The sequence below is a fragment of the Myiozetetes cayanensis genome, unplaced genomic scaffold (genome assembly GCF_022539395.1).
Source record: "Myiozetetes cayanensis isolate MyiCay16 unplaced genomic scaffold, myiCay2020 scf920, whole genome shotgun sequence".
NCBI lineage: Eukaryota > Metazoa > Chordata > Aves > Passeriformes > Tyrannidae > Myiozetetes > Myiozetetes cayanensis.
The window spans coordinates 1-17,000 of NW_026088209.1; the positions used below are offsets into that span (position 1 = coordinate 1).

Below are 17,000 nucleotides of genomic sequence, written 5' to 3' on the forward strand. Positions count from 1 at the left end.
AACAGGGACACACAGTGGGGAGGGGGACACGGGGACATGGGGACACTGGGACAGGCAGGACACAGGGAGAGGGACGGGGACAGGAGGGACAGGGTGGGGGGTGACAGGGACATGGGGGGTGACAGGGACACAGGGGGGGTGTGGGAGGCCGTTGGGGACATGGGGACACCGCGGTGCCCATCCCCCTTCCCTGTCCCTGTTCCCACGGTGGCTGTGGGGACACGTGGGGACACACCGTGACATAGGGGGACATGGGGACACGGTGACAGCTGGTGACACGTTGTGACACAGCCCGTGATGTGTAACGCGGTGACATGGGGTGACACACGGTGACACAGTGACACGCGGTGACGTGTGATGGTGACACGCAGTGACACGCAGTGAGGTGCAATGGCACACAGTGACACACAGCGATGTGGTGACACGCGGTGACAGTGACACGGTGACACACGATGACCCCAGGTGACACACCCGGTGACACTGGTGGCAAATGTCCCTGTCCCAGCTGTGTGATGTGCATGAAGGTGACGTGGTGACACCCGGTGACACAGACGGTGACACAGACAGTGACACAGGTGGTGACACAGACAGTGACACAGGTAGTGACACAGTGACACAGACAGTGACAGGGTGACAGTGGTGGTGACACGGCTGGTGACAGGGGAGGTGACAGGGGAAGTGACAGAGGAGGTGACAGGGGAGGTGACAGGGCTGTCCCCACAGTTACGTGATGCGCATGAAGGAGGTGTGGTGACACAGTGATGGGTGACAGTGACAGAAGTGACAGTGACAGGGTGACAGTGACAGGGAGGTGACACGCACAGGGAGGTGACAGGGCTGTCCCCACAGTTACGTGATGCACATGAAGGAGGTGTGGTGACAGTGACAGGGAGGTGACACACACAGGGAGGTGACAGGGGAGGTGACACACACAGGGAGGTGACAGGGGAGGTGACACAGGGAGGTGACAGGGCTGTCCCCACAGTTACGTGATGCGCATGAAGGAGTTCGAGCGCGAGCGGCGGCTCCGGCAGCGCCAGAAGCGGCTCCGGAAGCGCCAGGAGGCCACCGAGGCCACTGAGGCCGCTGAGTGACACCGAGTGACACCGAGGCCACCGACAGTGAGTGACGCTGAGTGACACCAAGGCCACTGAGTGACACCGAGTGACAGCCGCCACCCCCAGCCACGGTGACAAGGCCACCCCTGTCCAATAAAATCACCGAGTGACGCCGTGACGGCCCCTCCCTGTGCGTGGGGACATCGTGGGGACATCATGGGGACAATGCAGCAACAACCCCCCCCCGGCCTGGGGACAGCAGGGTTGTCCCCACATGACCCCCCCTCTGTGTCCCCTGGGGTGGGACAATGACAGGCCACGCGTGGGGGGAGGGAAGTGATTTATTGTCACCTGCAGGGACAGGGGACGTGGGGACAGATCCCGTGGGGGGGGTGGGTGACACCACCTTGTCACCGCCACTGATGTCACCAGAGGCTGGGCCAGCCCTGGGGGTGACACTGTCACTGGGGAGGGGACACTGGGTGTGACAGTGTCACTGGGGGCGGGGACAGGGGGGCCACATCCCCCCCCCCATGCCCTGCTGTGACAACGGGCTCGTGTCCCTGTCCTGGGACAGCTCAGGGTGTCCCCAGAGTTCGGGGTGTCCCCAAGGGCTGCCCGAGGTGGCACAGTGAGGAGGGGACAGTGGGGGATGGGGTGTCCTTGGGCTGTCCCCACAGGGTGGGAGGGGGTGTCCCGGGGTGTCCCCAGGCTGTCACAGCAGGAAGGGGACAATGGGGGATCAGAGGAGCGGATAATCCCGGAATTCCCACAGCTGGGGGTGTCCCCAGGGTGTCATAGCAGAAAGGGGATGATGGGGGAGCACAGGGCAGGATAATCCTGGAATTCCTGGAGGTTGGGGGTGTCCCTGGGATGTCCCCAGGTGTCCCTGGGATGTCCCCAGGGCTGTCACAGCAGGAAGGGGATGATGGGGGAGCACAGGGCAGGATAATCCTGGAATTCCTGGAGGTTGGGGGTGTCCCTGGGATGTCCCCAGGGCTGTCACAGCAGGAAGGGGATGATGGGGGAGCGCAGGGGGGGATAATCCTGGAATTCCCGGAGGTTGGGGGTGTCCCTGGGATGTCCCCAGGTGTCCTCAGGGTGTCCCCAAGGCTGTCACAGCAGGAAGGGGATGATGGGGGAGCGCAGGGGGGGATAATCCCGGAATTCCCGGAGGTAGCTGCGGTGCTTCCCCTGGGCCCAGATCGCCATCTGCACGAAGCCCACGAGCGAGAAAAGGGCCACTGTGGGGACACCGGGGCCACCAGGGCCACTGTCACCACCGGGCAGGGACAGCACGCCCGGGGGGCACGGGGGAGGGGACAGGGAGGGACATCCCAGGGAGGTGTAGGGGGGAAGGAGTTGGGGGTGGGACAGGGGACAGGAGAGGGACAGGGGAGGGGACAGGGGACCCCAGAGTGGGACAAGGGACATGGATGGGGACAGGAGACCCCAGGAGGGACATGGACCCCTGGGGATGGGAGATTTGGGCAGCCCTGAGAGGGGAAGGGGACATGAGAGGACAGGGGACCCTGGGGTGGGACAGGGGAGGGCATGGAGGGGGGACAGGGGTGGGGACAGGGGACATGGGGAGGGACATGAAGGGGGGCCAGGGCACACGGGGACCCCAGGGTGGCACAGGGGACATGGGGGGAGGGACCCCAGAGACTCCAGAGTGTCCCCCTCCCCCACCAAGGTGCACCCCATCACAAATCCCCCAAAAGGGCCCCTTTCCCCTCCAGCCCTCCCAGTGTCCCCCACCATGTCCTCCTCCCAGTGTCCCCCTCACCGGGCAGGCACTGGGTCATGATGGTGAAGCCAATCCAGGACCCGACCTGGGGAGAGGGTCACCACTGAGGGGGTCACCGATTGAGGGGGTCGCCATTGAGGGGAACAGGTCCCTATAGGGCTCCCTCCCCCTCCCAGTGCTGCTGTGCCCCTCTCCCCCTCAGCACAGCTATCCCCAGGGGTGTCCCCTCCTCCCCCAGGATGGTGTCACCTCCCCAGGGGTGCCCCTCCCCCTCCAGGCCCCGCCCCAGCACCCCCACCTTCCCCACACTCCTGGAGCCCCCAGGGCCGTCCCTTCCCCCACCCCAGTGATGTCCCCCCTTCGGATTGTGTCCCCAGTGCTGCCCCAGGAGCTCCCAGGGCCGTGTCCCCCCCATCCCCCAGGAGTCCCCAGGGCCATCTTCCCTCCCTGTCCACCCAGGATCCCCCGACCCCCCAGGAGCCCCCAGGGCTGTGTTTCCCCCCAGGAGCTCCCACCCTGATCCCCCACGGAGCCCCCAGGGCCATGTGCCCCCAGGACCACCCCTGTTCCCCCAGGACCATGTCCCCCCCACCCCCAGGAATTCCCCAGGGCCATCTCTCCCTCCCTGTCCCCCCAGGAACCCCCCGTTTACTCCAAAAAGGCCCCCAAGGCCATGTCCCCCCAAGAACCTCCCAGGACCCCCCCAGGGCCATGTCCCCCAAGCCCCCTAGGGCTGTGTTTCCCCAGGAGCTCCCAGCCTGTCCCCCAAGGAGCCCCCAGGCCATGTGCCCCTGTTGTCCCCCAGGACCCCCTTCCATCCCTCCTCTATCATCATCCCCCCAAGAGCCCCCCGTCCCCCAGGGCTGTGTCCCCCCCACTTTGTCCCCCCCACCTCGTAGGTGTAGTTGGGGCAGGACACGAGCAGGAAGAGCCACGTGAAGGGGTTCCGGGTGGGGTACGGGATCTTCCGGGTCTTGGAGCCTGGAACCCCAAAACGGGTCACCCTTTCCCACCCAGGAGACACATCACAGCTGGGTCACCCTCGGTGTCACCCCCCACAGGGGACATGTCACAGCTGGGTCACCCCCAGTGTCACCCCCCCCCAGGGGACACGTCACAGCTGGGTCACCCTCGGTGTCACCCCCCCCCCACAGGGGACATGTCACAGCTGGGTCACCCCCAGTGTCACCCCTCTGTGACCCCCTCCCCAGACAGGGGTCACCCCCAGTGTCACCCCCTGTGACCCCCAGACACATTCACAGCTGGGTCACCCCCATTGTCACCCCCTGTGACCTCCCTGTGACCTCCAGACAGGAGTCACCCCAGTGTCACCCCAGTGTCACCCCTGCACACGGTCACTAAAATGTCACCCCCTCCCTGTCACCCCTCCCGTGTCACGCTCCACCCCTAGTGTCACCCTCAGTGTCACTCTCAGTGTCACCCTCAGTGTCACTCTGCTGGACACGTCACCCCTCGTGTCACCTCCCATGTCCTGGGTGTCCCCACGTCCCTGTCCCCGTGTCCCCCTGTCCCTGTGTCCCCCTGTCCCCATGTCCCCCTATGTCCCCCAATGTCCCCCATGTCCCCTCCTGTCCCTGGGTGTGCCCCTGTCCCCGTGTCCCCCGTGTCCCCCCTTTCCCTGTGCCCCCTGCTGTCCCTGGGTGTCCCCCTGTCCCTGGGTGTCCCCCGTGTCCCCCTGTCCCTGGGTGTCCCCCCTGTCCCTGGGTGTCCCCCCTGTCCCTGGGTGTCCCCCTGTCCCTGGGTGTCCCTGGGTGTCCCCCTGTCCCTGGGTGTCCCCCCTGTCCCCCGTGTCCCTCTGACCCTGGGTGTCCCCCTGTCCCTGGGTGTCCCCTGTGTCTCCCCTGTGTCCCTGGGTGTCCCCGCTGTCCCTGGGTGTCCCTGGGTGTCCCCTGTCCCTGGGTGTCCCCCCTGTCCCTGGGTGTCCCTGGGTGTCCCCCTGTCCCTGGGTGTCCCCCCCGGTGTCCCTGGGTGTCCCCACTGTCCCTGGGTGTCCCCTGTCCCCCCTGTCCCTGGGTGTCCCCCCTGTCCCTGGGTGTCCCCCTGTCCCCCGGTGTCCCCACTGTCCCTGGGTGTCCCCACTGTCCCTGGGTGTCCCTGGGTGTCCCCCCTGTCCCTGGGTGTCCCCCTGTCCCTGGGTGTCCCCCCTGTCCCCCCTCACCCGCGGGGCGCAGGTTCCTCAGGGCCACGTGGATGGAGAAGTTCCCGAGTTGGCAGAACTGGGGGGGACATGGGGAGGGTCTGAGGGGGTCTGAGTGCTGGGTGGCACCTGGACCCCCTGGCACCCATCTGACCCTCCCAAGCCCCCTCAGCACCCCAAAACACCCCCAGCACCCACTGGGACCCCTAGAGCACCCCAAACACTCCCCAGCACCCACTGGGACCCTCCCAGCACCCTCAAACACCCCAGCACCCACTGGGACCCCCAGCATCCCCAAACACCCCCCAGCACCCACTGGGACCCTCCCAGCACCCACTGGGACACTCCTACAGCACCCCAAACCCCCAGCACCCACTGGGACCCCTACAGCACCCACTGGGACCCCCTCCCAGCACCCACTAGAACACCCCCAGCACCCACTGGGACCCCCCAGCACACCCAAACCTCCCCAGCACCCACTGGGACCCCCTACAGCACCCACTGGGACCCTCCCATTCACCCTCAGCACCCACTGGGACCTCCCAGCATCCCAAACCTCCCCAGCACCCACTGGGACCCCCTCAGCCCCCAGCACCCACTGGGACCCCCCAGCACCCACTGGGACCCCCTACAGCACCCCCAAACCCCCCAGCACCCACTGGGACCCCTCCCAGCACCCACTGGGACCCCTCCCATTCACCCCCAGCACCCACTGGGACCCCTACAGCACCCACTGGGACCCCTCAGCACCCACTGGGACCCCCAGCACCCCAAACCCCCCAGCACCCACTGGGACCCCTAGAACACCCCCAAACACCCCCAGCACCCACTGGGACCCCTAAGCACCCCCAATCACCTCCCAGCACCCACTGGGACCCCTCAGCAAACCCAAACTCCCCAGCACCCACTGGGACCTCCCAAGCAAACCCAAACCTCCCCAGCACCCACTGGGACCCCCAGCACTTGAAACCCCAGCATCCACTGGGACCCCTCCCATGTCACCCTCAGCACCCACTGGGACCCCCCATGACCCCCAGCACCCACTGGGACCCCCTCAGCCCCCCACACTCACTGGGACCCCCAGCACCCCCAAAGCCCCCAGCAGCCACTGGGACCCTCCTCAACACCCCAATACTCCCAGCCCCCCCAAGTCCCCAGCACCCAGTGGGACCCTCATGGCCCCCAGCACCCATTGGGACCCCCAGCCCCCATGGCCCCCAGCACCACTGGGACCCCCAGCCCCTCCCAGTCCCCCCGTGGGGACCCACCAGGAACACGGCGAGTGCCACCTTCACCTGCTCGTCACCGTAGGCTGGGGGGACACGGGGGACATTGTGGGGGTCAGGGACAGTGACACCCCTGTGGTGTCCCCAGGGGACATTGTGGGGGTCAGGGACAGTGACACCCCCCCGTGGTGTCCCCAGGGGACATTGGGGGTGTCAGGGACAGTGACACCTCCGTGGTGTCCCAGGGGACATTGGGGGTCAGGGACAGTGACACCCCCCCGTGGTGTCCCCAGGGGACATTGGGGGGGTCAGGGACAGTGACACCCCCAGGGGTGTGTCCCCAAGGGACATTGGGGGGGTCAGGGACAGTGACACCCCCTTGGTGTCCCCAGGGACATTGGGGGGTCAGGGACAGTGACACCCCCCTGGGGGACATTGGGGGGGTCAAGGACAGTGACACCCCCCCTTGGTGTCCCCAAGGGACATTGGGGGGTCAGGGACAGTGACACCCCCCTGGGGGACATTGGGGGGGTCAAGGACAGTGACACCCCCCCGTGGTGTCCCCAAGGGGATGTGGGGGGACACAGGGAGGGGGGGTGTGATGGGGACAGTTGGGGACACATTGGGGACACGCAGGTGACAGGGATGGGGACAGGTGACACTGCTGGGGACAGCCAGGGGACAGGGCAGGGGACAGGGGGGTGACAGGAGGTGACAGGGGGTGACAGGGACTCACCTGGCGGGGTGTACAGGGGGTGGTTGATGTAATAGGGGACAGGAGGTGACAGGGGGTGACAAGAGGGGACAGGGACTCACCTGGCGGGGTGTACAGGAGTGGTTGATGTAATAGGGGACAGGGGGTGACAGGGGGGTGACAGGGACTCACCTGGCGGGGTGTACAGGGGGTGGTTGATGTAATAGGGGACAGGGGGTGACAGGAAGGGGACAGGGGGGTGACAGGAGGTGACAGGGGGTGACAGGGACTCACCTGGTGGGGTGTACAGGGGGTGGTTGATGTAATAGGGGACAGGGGGGTGACAGGGGGGTGACAGGAGGTGACAGGGACTCACCTGGCGGGGTGTACAGGGGGTGGTTGATGTAATAGGGGACAGGGGGTGACAGGAGGTGACAGGGGGTGACAGGGACTCACCTGGCGGGGTGTACAGGGGGTGGTTGATGTAATAGGCCATCCAGGCAGCGAAGCCCCAGTAGTAGGTGCAGTTCTGGGGACATTGGGGACACGTTGGGGACACGTTGGGGACACGTTGGGGACACCCTGGCACCGGGGGAGGGACACCTGGAGACACTTTGGGGACACCCTGGGGACACCCTGGCACTGGAGGAGGGACACCTGGGGACACTTTGGGAACACATTGGGGACACGTTGGGGACACCCTGGCACGGGGGGAGGGACACCTGGGGACACCCTGGTGTGCAGGTGCTGCTGGGGGGGGTGGGGACCCCGGGAGGACAGGGAGGGGACAGGGAGGGGACAGAGGTGACAGTCACACCCTGAGGATGTCGTGCAGGGTCACGGTGCCACAAGAGGAGCTGTGGGGACAGGGAGGGGACAGGGAGGGGACAGGGGGCGACCCAGGGGGATGTGGTGACCCAGGGGTGACATGGAGTGCCAGGGAGGTGACAAGGGGGTGACAAAGGTGGCAGTGCCACCCCAAAGTGTTGTGCAGGGTCACGGTGCCATGAAAGGAGCTGTGGGGACAGGGGGGGGACAGGGAGGGGACAGGGGTGATCTGGGGGGGCTGCAGTGACCCAGGGGTGCCAGGGAGGGTGTCAGGACAGGGGATGACAGAGAGCACAGGGGACAGGGTGGCACCTTGAAGATGTTGCGCAGGGGCACCGTGCAGGTGGGACAGGGAGGGACAGGAGTCAGGAGGTCGGGGTCCCAGGAGGTGGCAGGGGGGTGACAGAGGTGACAGAGGGCACAGGGGACATGGGGGGCACGGTGGCATCTTGAAGATGTTGTGCAGGGGCATCGTGCCGGTGGGACAGGGAGGGACAGGGAGGGGACGGGGGTGACCTGGGGGGGCTGCAGTGACCCAGGAGGTGACAGGGGGTGCCAGGGGGGACACAGAGGTCACAGGGGACACAGGGGACAGGGTGGCACCTTGAAGATGTTGCACAGGGGCACCGTGCCGTGCGAGAAGCGGTGCACGAAGAGCGTCTCCAGCAGCCGCTTCACGTAGTGGAACGAGTGGCAGCAACAGGCCAGGCTGGGGGGGACACAGGGGGGTCACAGGGGGCAGGGGGCACCAGGGGGTCACAGAGGGGCAGGGGACACAGGGGGGGTCACAGAGGGGTCACAGGGGGCAGGGGACAGGGGGGTCAGGGGACGCCACAGGGACGCGCCCTGGGGACACCCCACCCCGCTGGCTGGCCTCCTGTGCCCCCACTCCCCCATTGCCTCCTGCAGGGCCCACCCGACCCCTCCATTGCACTGCACAGCCCCCAGACCCCCAAGACCCCCTGTTACCCCTCCAGACCCCTGACACCCCCAGTCCCCTCAGGACCCCCATTGCCCCCTCCCAGTTCCCCCTGATGTTCCCAGACCCTCCAGGGGCCCCCATTGCCCCTCTCAAACCCCTCCTGGCCCCCTCATTTCCCCTCCCAGCCCCCCGATGCTCTCAGACCCCCAGACCCCTCCAAGTCCCCACTGTCCTCTAGGGCTCCCCATTGCTCCCTCCCAGACCCCCGACACCCCAGTCCTCTCAGAGACCCCCAATGCCCCCAGAGCCCCTCATTGTTCCCTCCCAGGAGGAGGAACAATGAGAGACCCCCTAGCCCCTCTGAGACCCTCCAGGGCCCCTCCCATTGACCCCCAGAACCCCTGACACCCCAGACCCCCAATGCCCACTGAGCCTCCTCCAGGCCCCTCAGAACCTCCCCATTGCCCCCCAGAACTCCCTCATTGCTCCCTCCCAGAGTCCCCAGACCCCTCTTAGCCTCTCTGAGACCCTCCAGGGCTCCTCCCATTGCCCCCCAGACCCCCTGATCCCCCCAGATCCCCTCTCGCCCCCTTTGCCCCCAGGACCCCCAGCGCTCACTGCACGACGCGGTGCCGGCTGGCGGTGAAGTCGTAGCGGGGCCCGTACAGGAACGGCACCCGAAAATAGAACAGCAGGTAAATGAGCAGTGGCCCTGCATACTCTGTCAGGAACACCTGCAGGGACAGGGACAGGGACATCAGGGACAGGGACACCTGGGACAGGTAAATGAGCAACGGCCCCGCATACTCCCTCAGGAACACCTGCAGGGACAGGGACAGGGACATCAGGGACATCAGGGACACCTGGGACAGGTAAATGAGCAATGGCCCTGCATACTCCGTCAGGAACACCTGCAGGGACATCAGGGACAGGTAAATGAGCAATGGCCCTGCATACTCCATCAGGAACACCTGCAGGGACAGGGACAGGGACATCAGAGACACCTGGGACACCTGGGACAGGTAAATGAGCAATAATCCCGAAAATAGAACAGCAGGTAAATGAGCAATGGCCCTGCATACTCCGTCAGGAACACCTGCAGGGACATCAGGGACATCAGGGACAGGGGCACCTGGGACACCTGGGACAGGTAAATGAGCAATGGCCCTGCATACTCTGTCAGGAACACCTGCAGGGGACATCGGGGACAGGTAAATGAGCAATGGCCCTGCATACTCCATCAGGAACACCTGCAGGGACATCAGGGACATCAGGGACAGGGGCACCTGGGACACCTGGGACAGGGACATCAGGGACACCTGGGACACCTGGGACAGGTAAATGAGCAATGACCCTGCGTACTCCGTCAGGAACACCTGCAGGGACATCAGGGACATCAGGGACACCTGGGACAGGCAAATGAGCAATAGCCCTGAAAATAGAACAGCAGGTAAATGAGCAGCGGCCCCGCATACTCCGTCAGGAACACCTGCAGGGACAGCTGGGACACCTGGGACAGTCAGGGACATCAGGGACAGTCAGGGACAGCTGTGACAGGTAAATGAGCAATGGCCACGTGTACTCTGTCAGGAACAGCTGGGACAGGGGACAGGGGCATCAGGGACATCAGGGACAGGGGACAGGTAAATGAGCAGTGGCCAAGGGAACTCCGTCAGGAACACCTGCAGGGGACAGGGACAGGGACAGCAGGGACATCATGGACAGGGACATCAGGGACAGGGGACAGGTAAATGAGCAATGGCCCCGCGTACTCCGTCAGGAACAGCTGCAGGGACTGGGACAGGGACAGGGGACACCTGGGACACCTGCTCGACACCCCCAAGGGGTGATGGGGGGTGACAGGGACACAGGGGGTGACGGGGGGGACATGGGGGGCACAGAGGGGACAGGGGGGACACAAAGAGGACAGGGTGACCGTGGGGGACACAGAGAGGGCAGGAGTGACACAGAGGGGACAGGGTGACACAGGGGTGACACAGAGAGGGCAGGGGCGACACAGAGGGGACACGGGTGACACGGGGGACACAGAGAGGGCAGGGGTGACACAGAGGGGACGGGGTGACACAGAGGGGACACGGGTGACACAATGGGGACACAGAGGGTGACAGGGTGGCCGTGGGGACGGTCCCTCACCGTGACCCAGCTGATCTGAGCCCCCAGGTCCCGGAAGTAGAGCGTGGCCGTGGTGCCCACGGGCAGCGACTGCAGCACATCCTCGTCCTTCAGCGAGCGACCCTCTGGGGACACGGACACCTCAGACACCTGGGACACACCTGGGGACACCTGGGACAGCTGGGGACACATCTGGGGACACCTCAGACACCTGGGCACACCTGGGGACAGACTGGGGACAGACTGGGGACACCTGGGACACCTGGAGACACCTCAGACACCTGGGACACCTGGGGACACCTGGGGACACCTGGGGACAGCCTGGGGACACACCTAGGGGACACCTGGGACGCCTGAGACACCTCAGACACCTAGGGACACCTCAGACACCTGGGACACCTGGGGACAGCCTGGGGACACCTGGGGACACACCTAGGGGACATCTGAGAAACCTGGGACACCTGGAGACACCTCAGACACCTGGGGACACCTCAGACACCTGGGGGACACCTCAGACACCTGGGGGACACCTGAGACACCTGGGACACCTGGGGACATCCCAGGGACACCTGAGACATCTGGGGGGGCATCTGGAACACCCTGAGACACCTGGGGACCCCCCCCTGTGGTGACACTCACTGGGGTCGAGGCGCAGGGACTGTCTCGCTGGGTACCACTGGGGGTCTGTGGGACAGAGGGGACACACGTGGTGGCACTGAGGGGACAGTGCCATTCCTGTCCCCATTCCCATCCCCTCCCAACCATCCCCTCTATCCCATCCCATCCCATCCCATCCCTGTATCCCATCCCTATCCATCCCATCCCATCCCATCCATCCCAATCCATCCCATCCCATCCCATCCCCTTCCCTCTCCTCCCCTCCCATCCCATCCCATTCCCTTCCCATCCATCCCATCAATCCCATCCCATCCCATCCCATCCCATCCCATCCATCCCATCCCATCCCATCAGTCCCATCCCATCCCATCCCATTCTTCCATCCCATCCCATCCCATCCCCATCCCATCCCATCCATCCCATCCCATCATCCCATCCCATCCATCCCATCATCCCATCCCATCCCATCCCATCCCATCAATCCCATCCCATCCCATCCCATCCATCCATCCCATCCCATCCCACCCCATCCCATCCCATCCCATCAATCCCATCCCATCCCATCCCATCCATCCATCCCATCCCATCCCATCCCATCCCATCCCATCAATCCCATCCCATCCCATCCCATCCCATCCCATCCCATCCCATCCCATCCATCCCATCCCATCCCATCCCATCCCATCCCATCCCATCAATCCCATCCCATCCCATCCCATCCCATCCCATCCATCCCATCCCATCCCATCCATCCCATCCCATCCCATCCCATCCCATCCCATCCCATCCCATCCCATCCATCCCATCCCATCCCATCCCATCCCATCCCATCCATCCCATCCTCATCCCATCCCATCCCATCCCATCCCATCCCATCATCCATCCCATCCCATCCCATCCCATCCCATCCATCCCATCCCATCCCATCCCATCCATCCCATCCCATCAATCCATCCCATCCCATCCCATCCCATCCCATCCCATCCCATCCCATCCATCCCATCCCATCCCATCCCATCCCATCCCATCCCATCAATCCCATCCCATCCCATCCATCCCATCCATCCCATCCCATCCCATCCCATCCCATCCCATCCCATCCCATCCCATCCATCCCATCCCATCCATCCCATCCCATCCCATCCCATCCCATCCATCATCCATCCATCCCCATCCCATCCCATCCCATCAATCCCATCCATCCCATCCCATCCCATCCCATCAATCCCATCCCATCCCATCCCATCAATCCCATCCATCCCATCCCATCCCATCCCATCCCATCCATCAATCCCATCCCATCCCATCCCATCCCATCCCATCCCATCCGTCCCATCCCATCCCATCCCATCATCCCATCCCATCCCATCCCATCCATCCCATCCATCCATCCCATCCCATCAATCCCATCCATCCCATCCCATCACATCCCATCCCATCCCATCCCATCCACATCCCATCCCATCCCATCCATCAATCCATCCCATCCCATCCCATCCCATCCCATCCCATCAATCCCATCCCATCCCATCCCATCCCATCAATCCCATCCATCTCCATCCCATCCCATCCCATCCATCTCATCCCATCCCATCCCATCCCATCCCATCCCATCCCATCCCATCCCATCCCATCCTCCCATCCCATCCCATCCCATCCCATCCCATCCCATCCCATCCCATCCCATCCCATCCCATCAATCCCATCCCATCCCATCCCATCCCATCCCATCCCATCCCATCCCATCAATCCCATCCCATCAATCCCATCCCATCAATCCCATCCCATCCCATCCCATCCCCGTCACTCACGGGATTTGCTGAACAGGTTTTTGATGTCCCCAACCGTCGCCTGCGGCTCCACCTGCGGACACCGAGGCTGTTGGGGGGACGTGGGGACACCCCGGACGTGTCCCCTGCCCCTGGTGACAGTGGGGACATAGGGGGGATGTCCCTGTCCCCACGGGTGACAGTGGGAATGGGGGGGGATGGCCCTGTCCCCTGCCCTGGGTGACAGTGGGGACACAGGAGGATTGCCCTGTCCCTGTCAGTGACAGTGGGAACATGGGGGGCAATGGCCCTGTCCCTGTGGGTGACAGTGGGTGACAGTGGGTGACAATGGGGTGTCCCCGTGGCCGTGAGTGACAGTGGGTGACAGTGGGCCCCGGGGGGGTGTCCCTGTGCCCATGGGTGACAGTGGGTGACAGTGGGTGACAGTGGGGCCCCAGGGGGGTGTCCCTGTGCCCATGGGTGACAGTGGGTGACAGTGGGTGACAGTGGGGTGTCCCCGTGGCCGTGAGTGACAGTGGGTGACAGTGGGCCCCAGGGGGGTGTCCCTGTGCCCATGGGTGACAGAAGGTGACAGTGGGTGACTGGGCCCCAGGGGGGTGACCCTGTGCCCATGGGTGACAGAAGGTGACAGTGGGTGACAGTGGGGGCACAGGGGGGTGTCCCTGTGCCCATGGGTGACAGGGGGTGACAATGGGGTGTCCCCATGGCTGTGGGTGACAGTGGGTGACAGTGGGCCCACGGGGGGGTGTCCCTCTCCCTGTGGGTGACAGAAGGTGACAGTGGGCGACTGGGCCCCAGGGGGGTGACCCTGTGCCTATGGGTGACAGTGGGTGACAGGGGGTGACAATGGGGTGTCCCCGTGGCCGTGAGTGACAGTGGGTGACAGTGGGCCCCAGGGGGGTGACCCTGTGCCCATGGGTGACGGGGTGACAGTGGGTGACAGCAGGCCCCCCAGTGAGTGTCTCTGTTCCCATGGGTGACAGTGGGTGACAGTGGGGACACAGGGGGGTGTCCCTGTGCCCATGGGTGACAGTGGGTGACAGCAGGCCCCCTGGGGGTGTCCCTGTCCCAGTGGGTGACAGTGGGTGACAGTGACAATGGGTGACAGCAGGTGACAGCAGATGACAGTGGGTGACAGCAGGCCCACGGGAGGGTGTCCCTTTCCCCCGTGGGTGACAGTGGCCACACAGGGGGTATCCCTGTCCCCATGGGTGACAGTGGGTGACAATGGCCCCGGTGGGTGTCCCTGTCCCTGTGGGTGACAGTAGGTGACAGTGGGTGAGAGTGGGGCCCAGGGGGTGTTCCTGTCCCCATGGGTGACAGTGGGTGACAGTGGGGTGTCCCTGAGCCCGTGGGTGACAGTGGGTGCCCATGGGTGACAGTGGGTGCCTGTGGGTGCCCATGGGGTGTCCCTGAGCCTGTGGGTGACAGTGGGTGCCCGTGGGTGACAGTGGGTGACAGCAGGTGACAGCGGGTGCCCGTGGGTGCCCATGGGGTGTCCCTGTGTTCGTGGGTGACAGTGGGTGCCCATGGGGTGTCCCTGTGCCCGTGAGTGACAGCAGGTGACAGTGGGTGCCCGTGGGTGCCCATGGGGTGTCCCTGTCCCCGTGGGTGACAGCAGGTGACAGTGGGTGCCCATGGGTGCCCATGGGGTGTCCCTGTGGCCATGGGTGACAGCGGGGTGTTCCTGTGCCCGTGGGTGACGGTGGGTGACAGCGGGTGACAGTGGGTGCCCATGGGGTGTCCCTATGGCCGTGGGTGACAGTGGGTGACAGTGGGTGCCCGTGGGTGACAGTGGGTGCCCGTGGGGTGTCCCTGTCCCCGTGGGTGACAGTACGGGACAGTGGGTGACAGTGGGTGCCCATGGGGTGTCCCTGTGGCCATGGGTCCCCGTGGGTGCCCGTGGGTGCCTGTGGGTGCCCATGGGGTGTCCCTGTGGCCCATGGGTGACAGTGGGTGACAGTGGGTGCCCATGGGGTGTCCCTGTGGCCATGGGTGCCCATGGGTGACAGTGGGTGCCCGTGGGTGCCCATGGGGTGTCCCTGTGCCTATGGGTGACAGTGGGTGCTCGTGGGTGCCCATGGGGTGTCCCTGTCCCCGTGGGTGACAGCAGGTGACAGTGGGTGCCCGTGGGTGCCCATGGGTGACAATGGGTGCCCGTGGGTGCCCATGGGTGACAGTGGGTGACAGTGGGGTGTCCCTGTCCCCGTGGGTGCCAATGGGGTGTCCCTGTGGCTGTGGGTGCCCATGGGGTGTCCCTGTCTCCATGGGTGACAGTGGGTGCCTGTGGTGCCCATGGGTGACAGCGGGTGCCCGTGGGTGCCCATGGGGTGTCCCTGTCCCCGTGGGTGACAGCAGGTGACAGTGGGTGCCCGTGGGTGCCCATGGGTGACAATGGGTGCCCGTGGGTGCCCATGGGTGACAGTGGGTGACAGTGGGGTGTCCCTGTCCCCGTGGGTGCCAATGGGGTGTCCCTGTGGCTGTGGGTGCCCATGGGGTGTCCCTGTCTCCATGGGTGACAGTGGGTGCCTGTGGTGCCCATGGGTGACAGCGGGTGCCCGTGGGTGCCCATGGGGTGTCCCTGTGCCCGTGGGTGACAGTGGGTGCCCGTGGGGTGTCCCTGTGCCCATGGGTGCCCATGGGGTGTCCCTGTGCCCATGGGTGACAGTGGGTGCCCGTGGGTGCCCATGGGGTGTCCCTGTGCCCATGGGTGACAGTGGGTGCCCGTGGGTGCCCATGGGGTGTCCCTGTGGCCATGGCAGGTGACAGTGGGTGACAGTGGGTGCCCGTGGGTGCCCATGGGGTGTCCTTGTGGCCGTGGGTGACAGTGGGTGCCTGTGGGTGCCCATGGGGTGTTCCTGTCCCCATGGGTGACAGTGGGTGCCCGTGGGTGCCCATGGGGTGTCCCTGTGGCCGTGGGTGACAGCAGGTGACAGTGGGTGCCCGTGGGTGACAGCGGGTGCCCGTGGGTGCCCATGGGTGTCCCTGTGGCCGTGGGTGACAGTGGGTGACAGTGGGTGCCCGTGGGTGCCAATGGGGTGTCCCTGTCCCCGTGGGTGACAGTGGGTGCCCGTGGGTGCCCATGGGGTGTCCCTGTGGCCGTGGGTGACAGCAGGTGACAGTGGGTGCCAGTGGGTGCCTGTGGGTGCCCATGGGTGACAGGGGGTGCCCGTGGGTGCCCATGGGGTGTCCCTGTGGCCATGGGTGACAGTGGGTGCCCATGGGTGCCCGTGGGGTGTCCCTGTGGCCATGGGTGACAGTGGGTGCCCATGGGTGCCCATGGGGTGTTCCTGTCCCCGTGGGTGACAGCAGGTGACAGTGGGTGCCCGTGGGTGCCCATGGGTGTCCCTGTGCCCGTGGGTGCCCATGGGTGCCCATGGGTGCCCGTGGGGTGTCCCTGTGGCCGTACCTTGTCGAGGAAGCAGAGCTTGTCCCTCGTGCGGGCGTCCAGGATCTCCACCTCGAAGAACAGCACGTTCACCTTCTTGGGCCTCTTGGGGGGCTTCCCCGAGTGCCACAGGCCCAGCAGGGGGGACGGGGACAGCGCGGCCCCCCCGCGGGGTGGCACTGCCACCTCCATGGCCCCCGCACCCCGCCGGGCCCGGGGGGGGAGGGGCTAAATATAACCCTGCCCCTCCCCCCTTGGTGGCCCTCGAGTAGCCATGGGGGGGGCTAAATATAAACCCTGCCCCCCCCTCCCCCCTTGGTGGCCCTGGAGTGGCCATGGGGGGGCTAAATATACCCTGCCCCCCCCCCGGGTGGCTCTTGGCCCTGCTGGCCACAGGAGTGGCCCTGGAGGTGGCCCTGGGTGGCCCAGGACTGT

At 65.2% G+C, this 17,000-nt stretch overlaps 1 protein-coding gene across 1 annotated transcript; it reads right to left on the bottom strand.

Moving 5' to 3' along the window:
- Window positions 1–1,389: 1,389 nt before the first annotated feature.
- TECR (trans-2,3-enoyl-CoA reductase) lies at window positions 1,390–16,772 on the bottom strand. The gene is made up of 12 exons (XM_050340678.1): window positions 16,587–16,772; window positions 13,199–13,250; window positions 11,409–11,453; window positions 10,791–10,894; window positions 9,255–9,370; window positions 8,318–8,423; window positions 7,343–7,415; window positions 6,235–6,278; window positions 4,988–5,045; window positions 3,701–3,789; window positions 2,848–2,893; window positions 1,390–2,302 (listed from the first exon to the last, which is right to left on the bottom strand). Exons 1-12 carry the CDS (start codon window positions 16,755–16,757, stop codon window positions 2,175–2,177), a joined length of 1,032 nt encoding a protein of 343 aa, XP_050196635.1. The 5' UTR covers window positions 16,758–16,772; the 3' UTR covers window positions 1,390–2,174.
- Window positions 16,773–17,000: the final 228 nt, after the last annotated feature.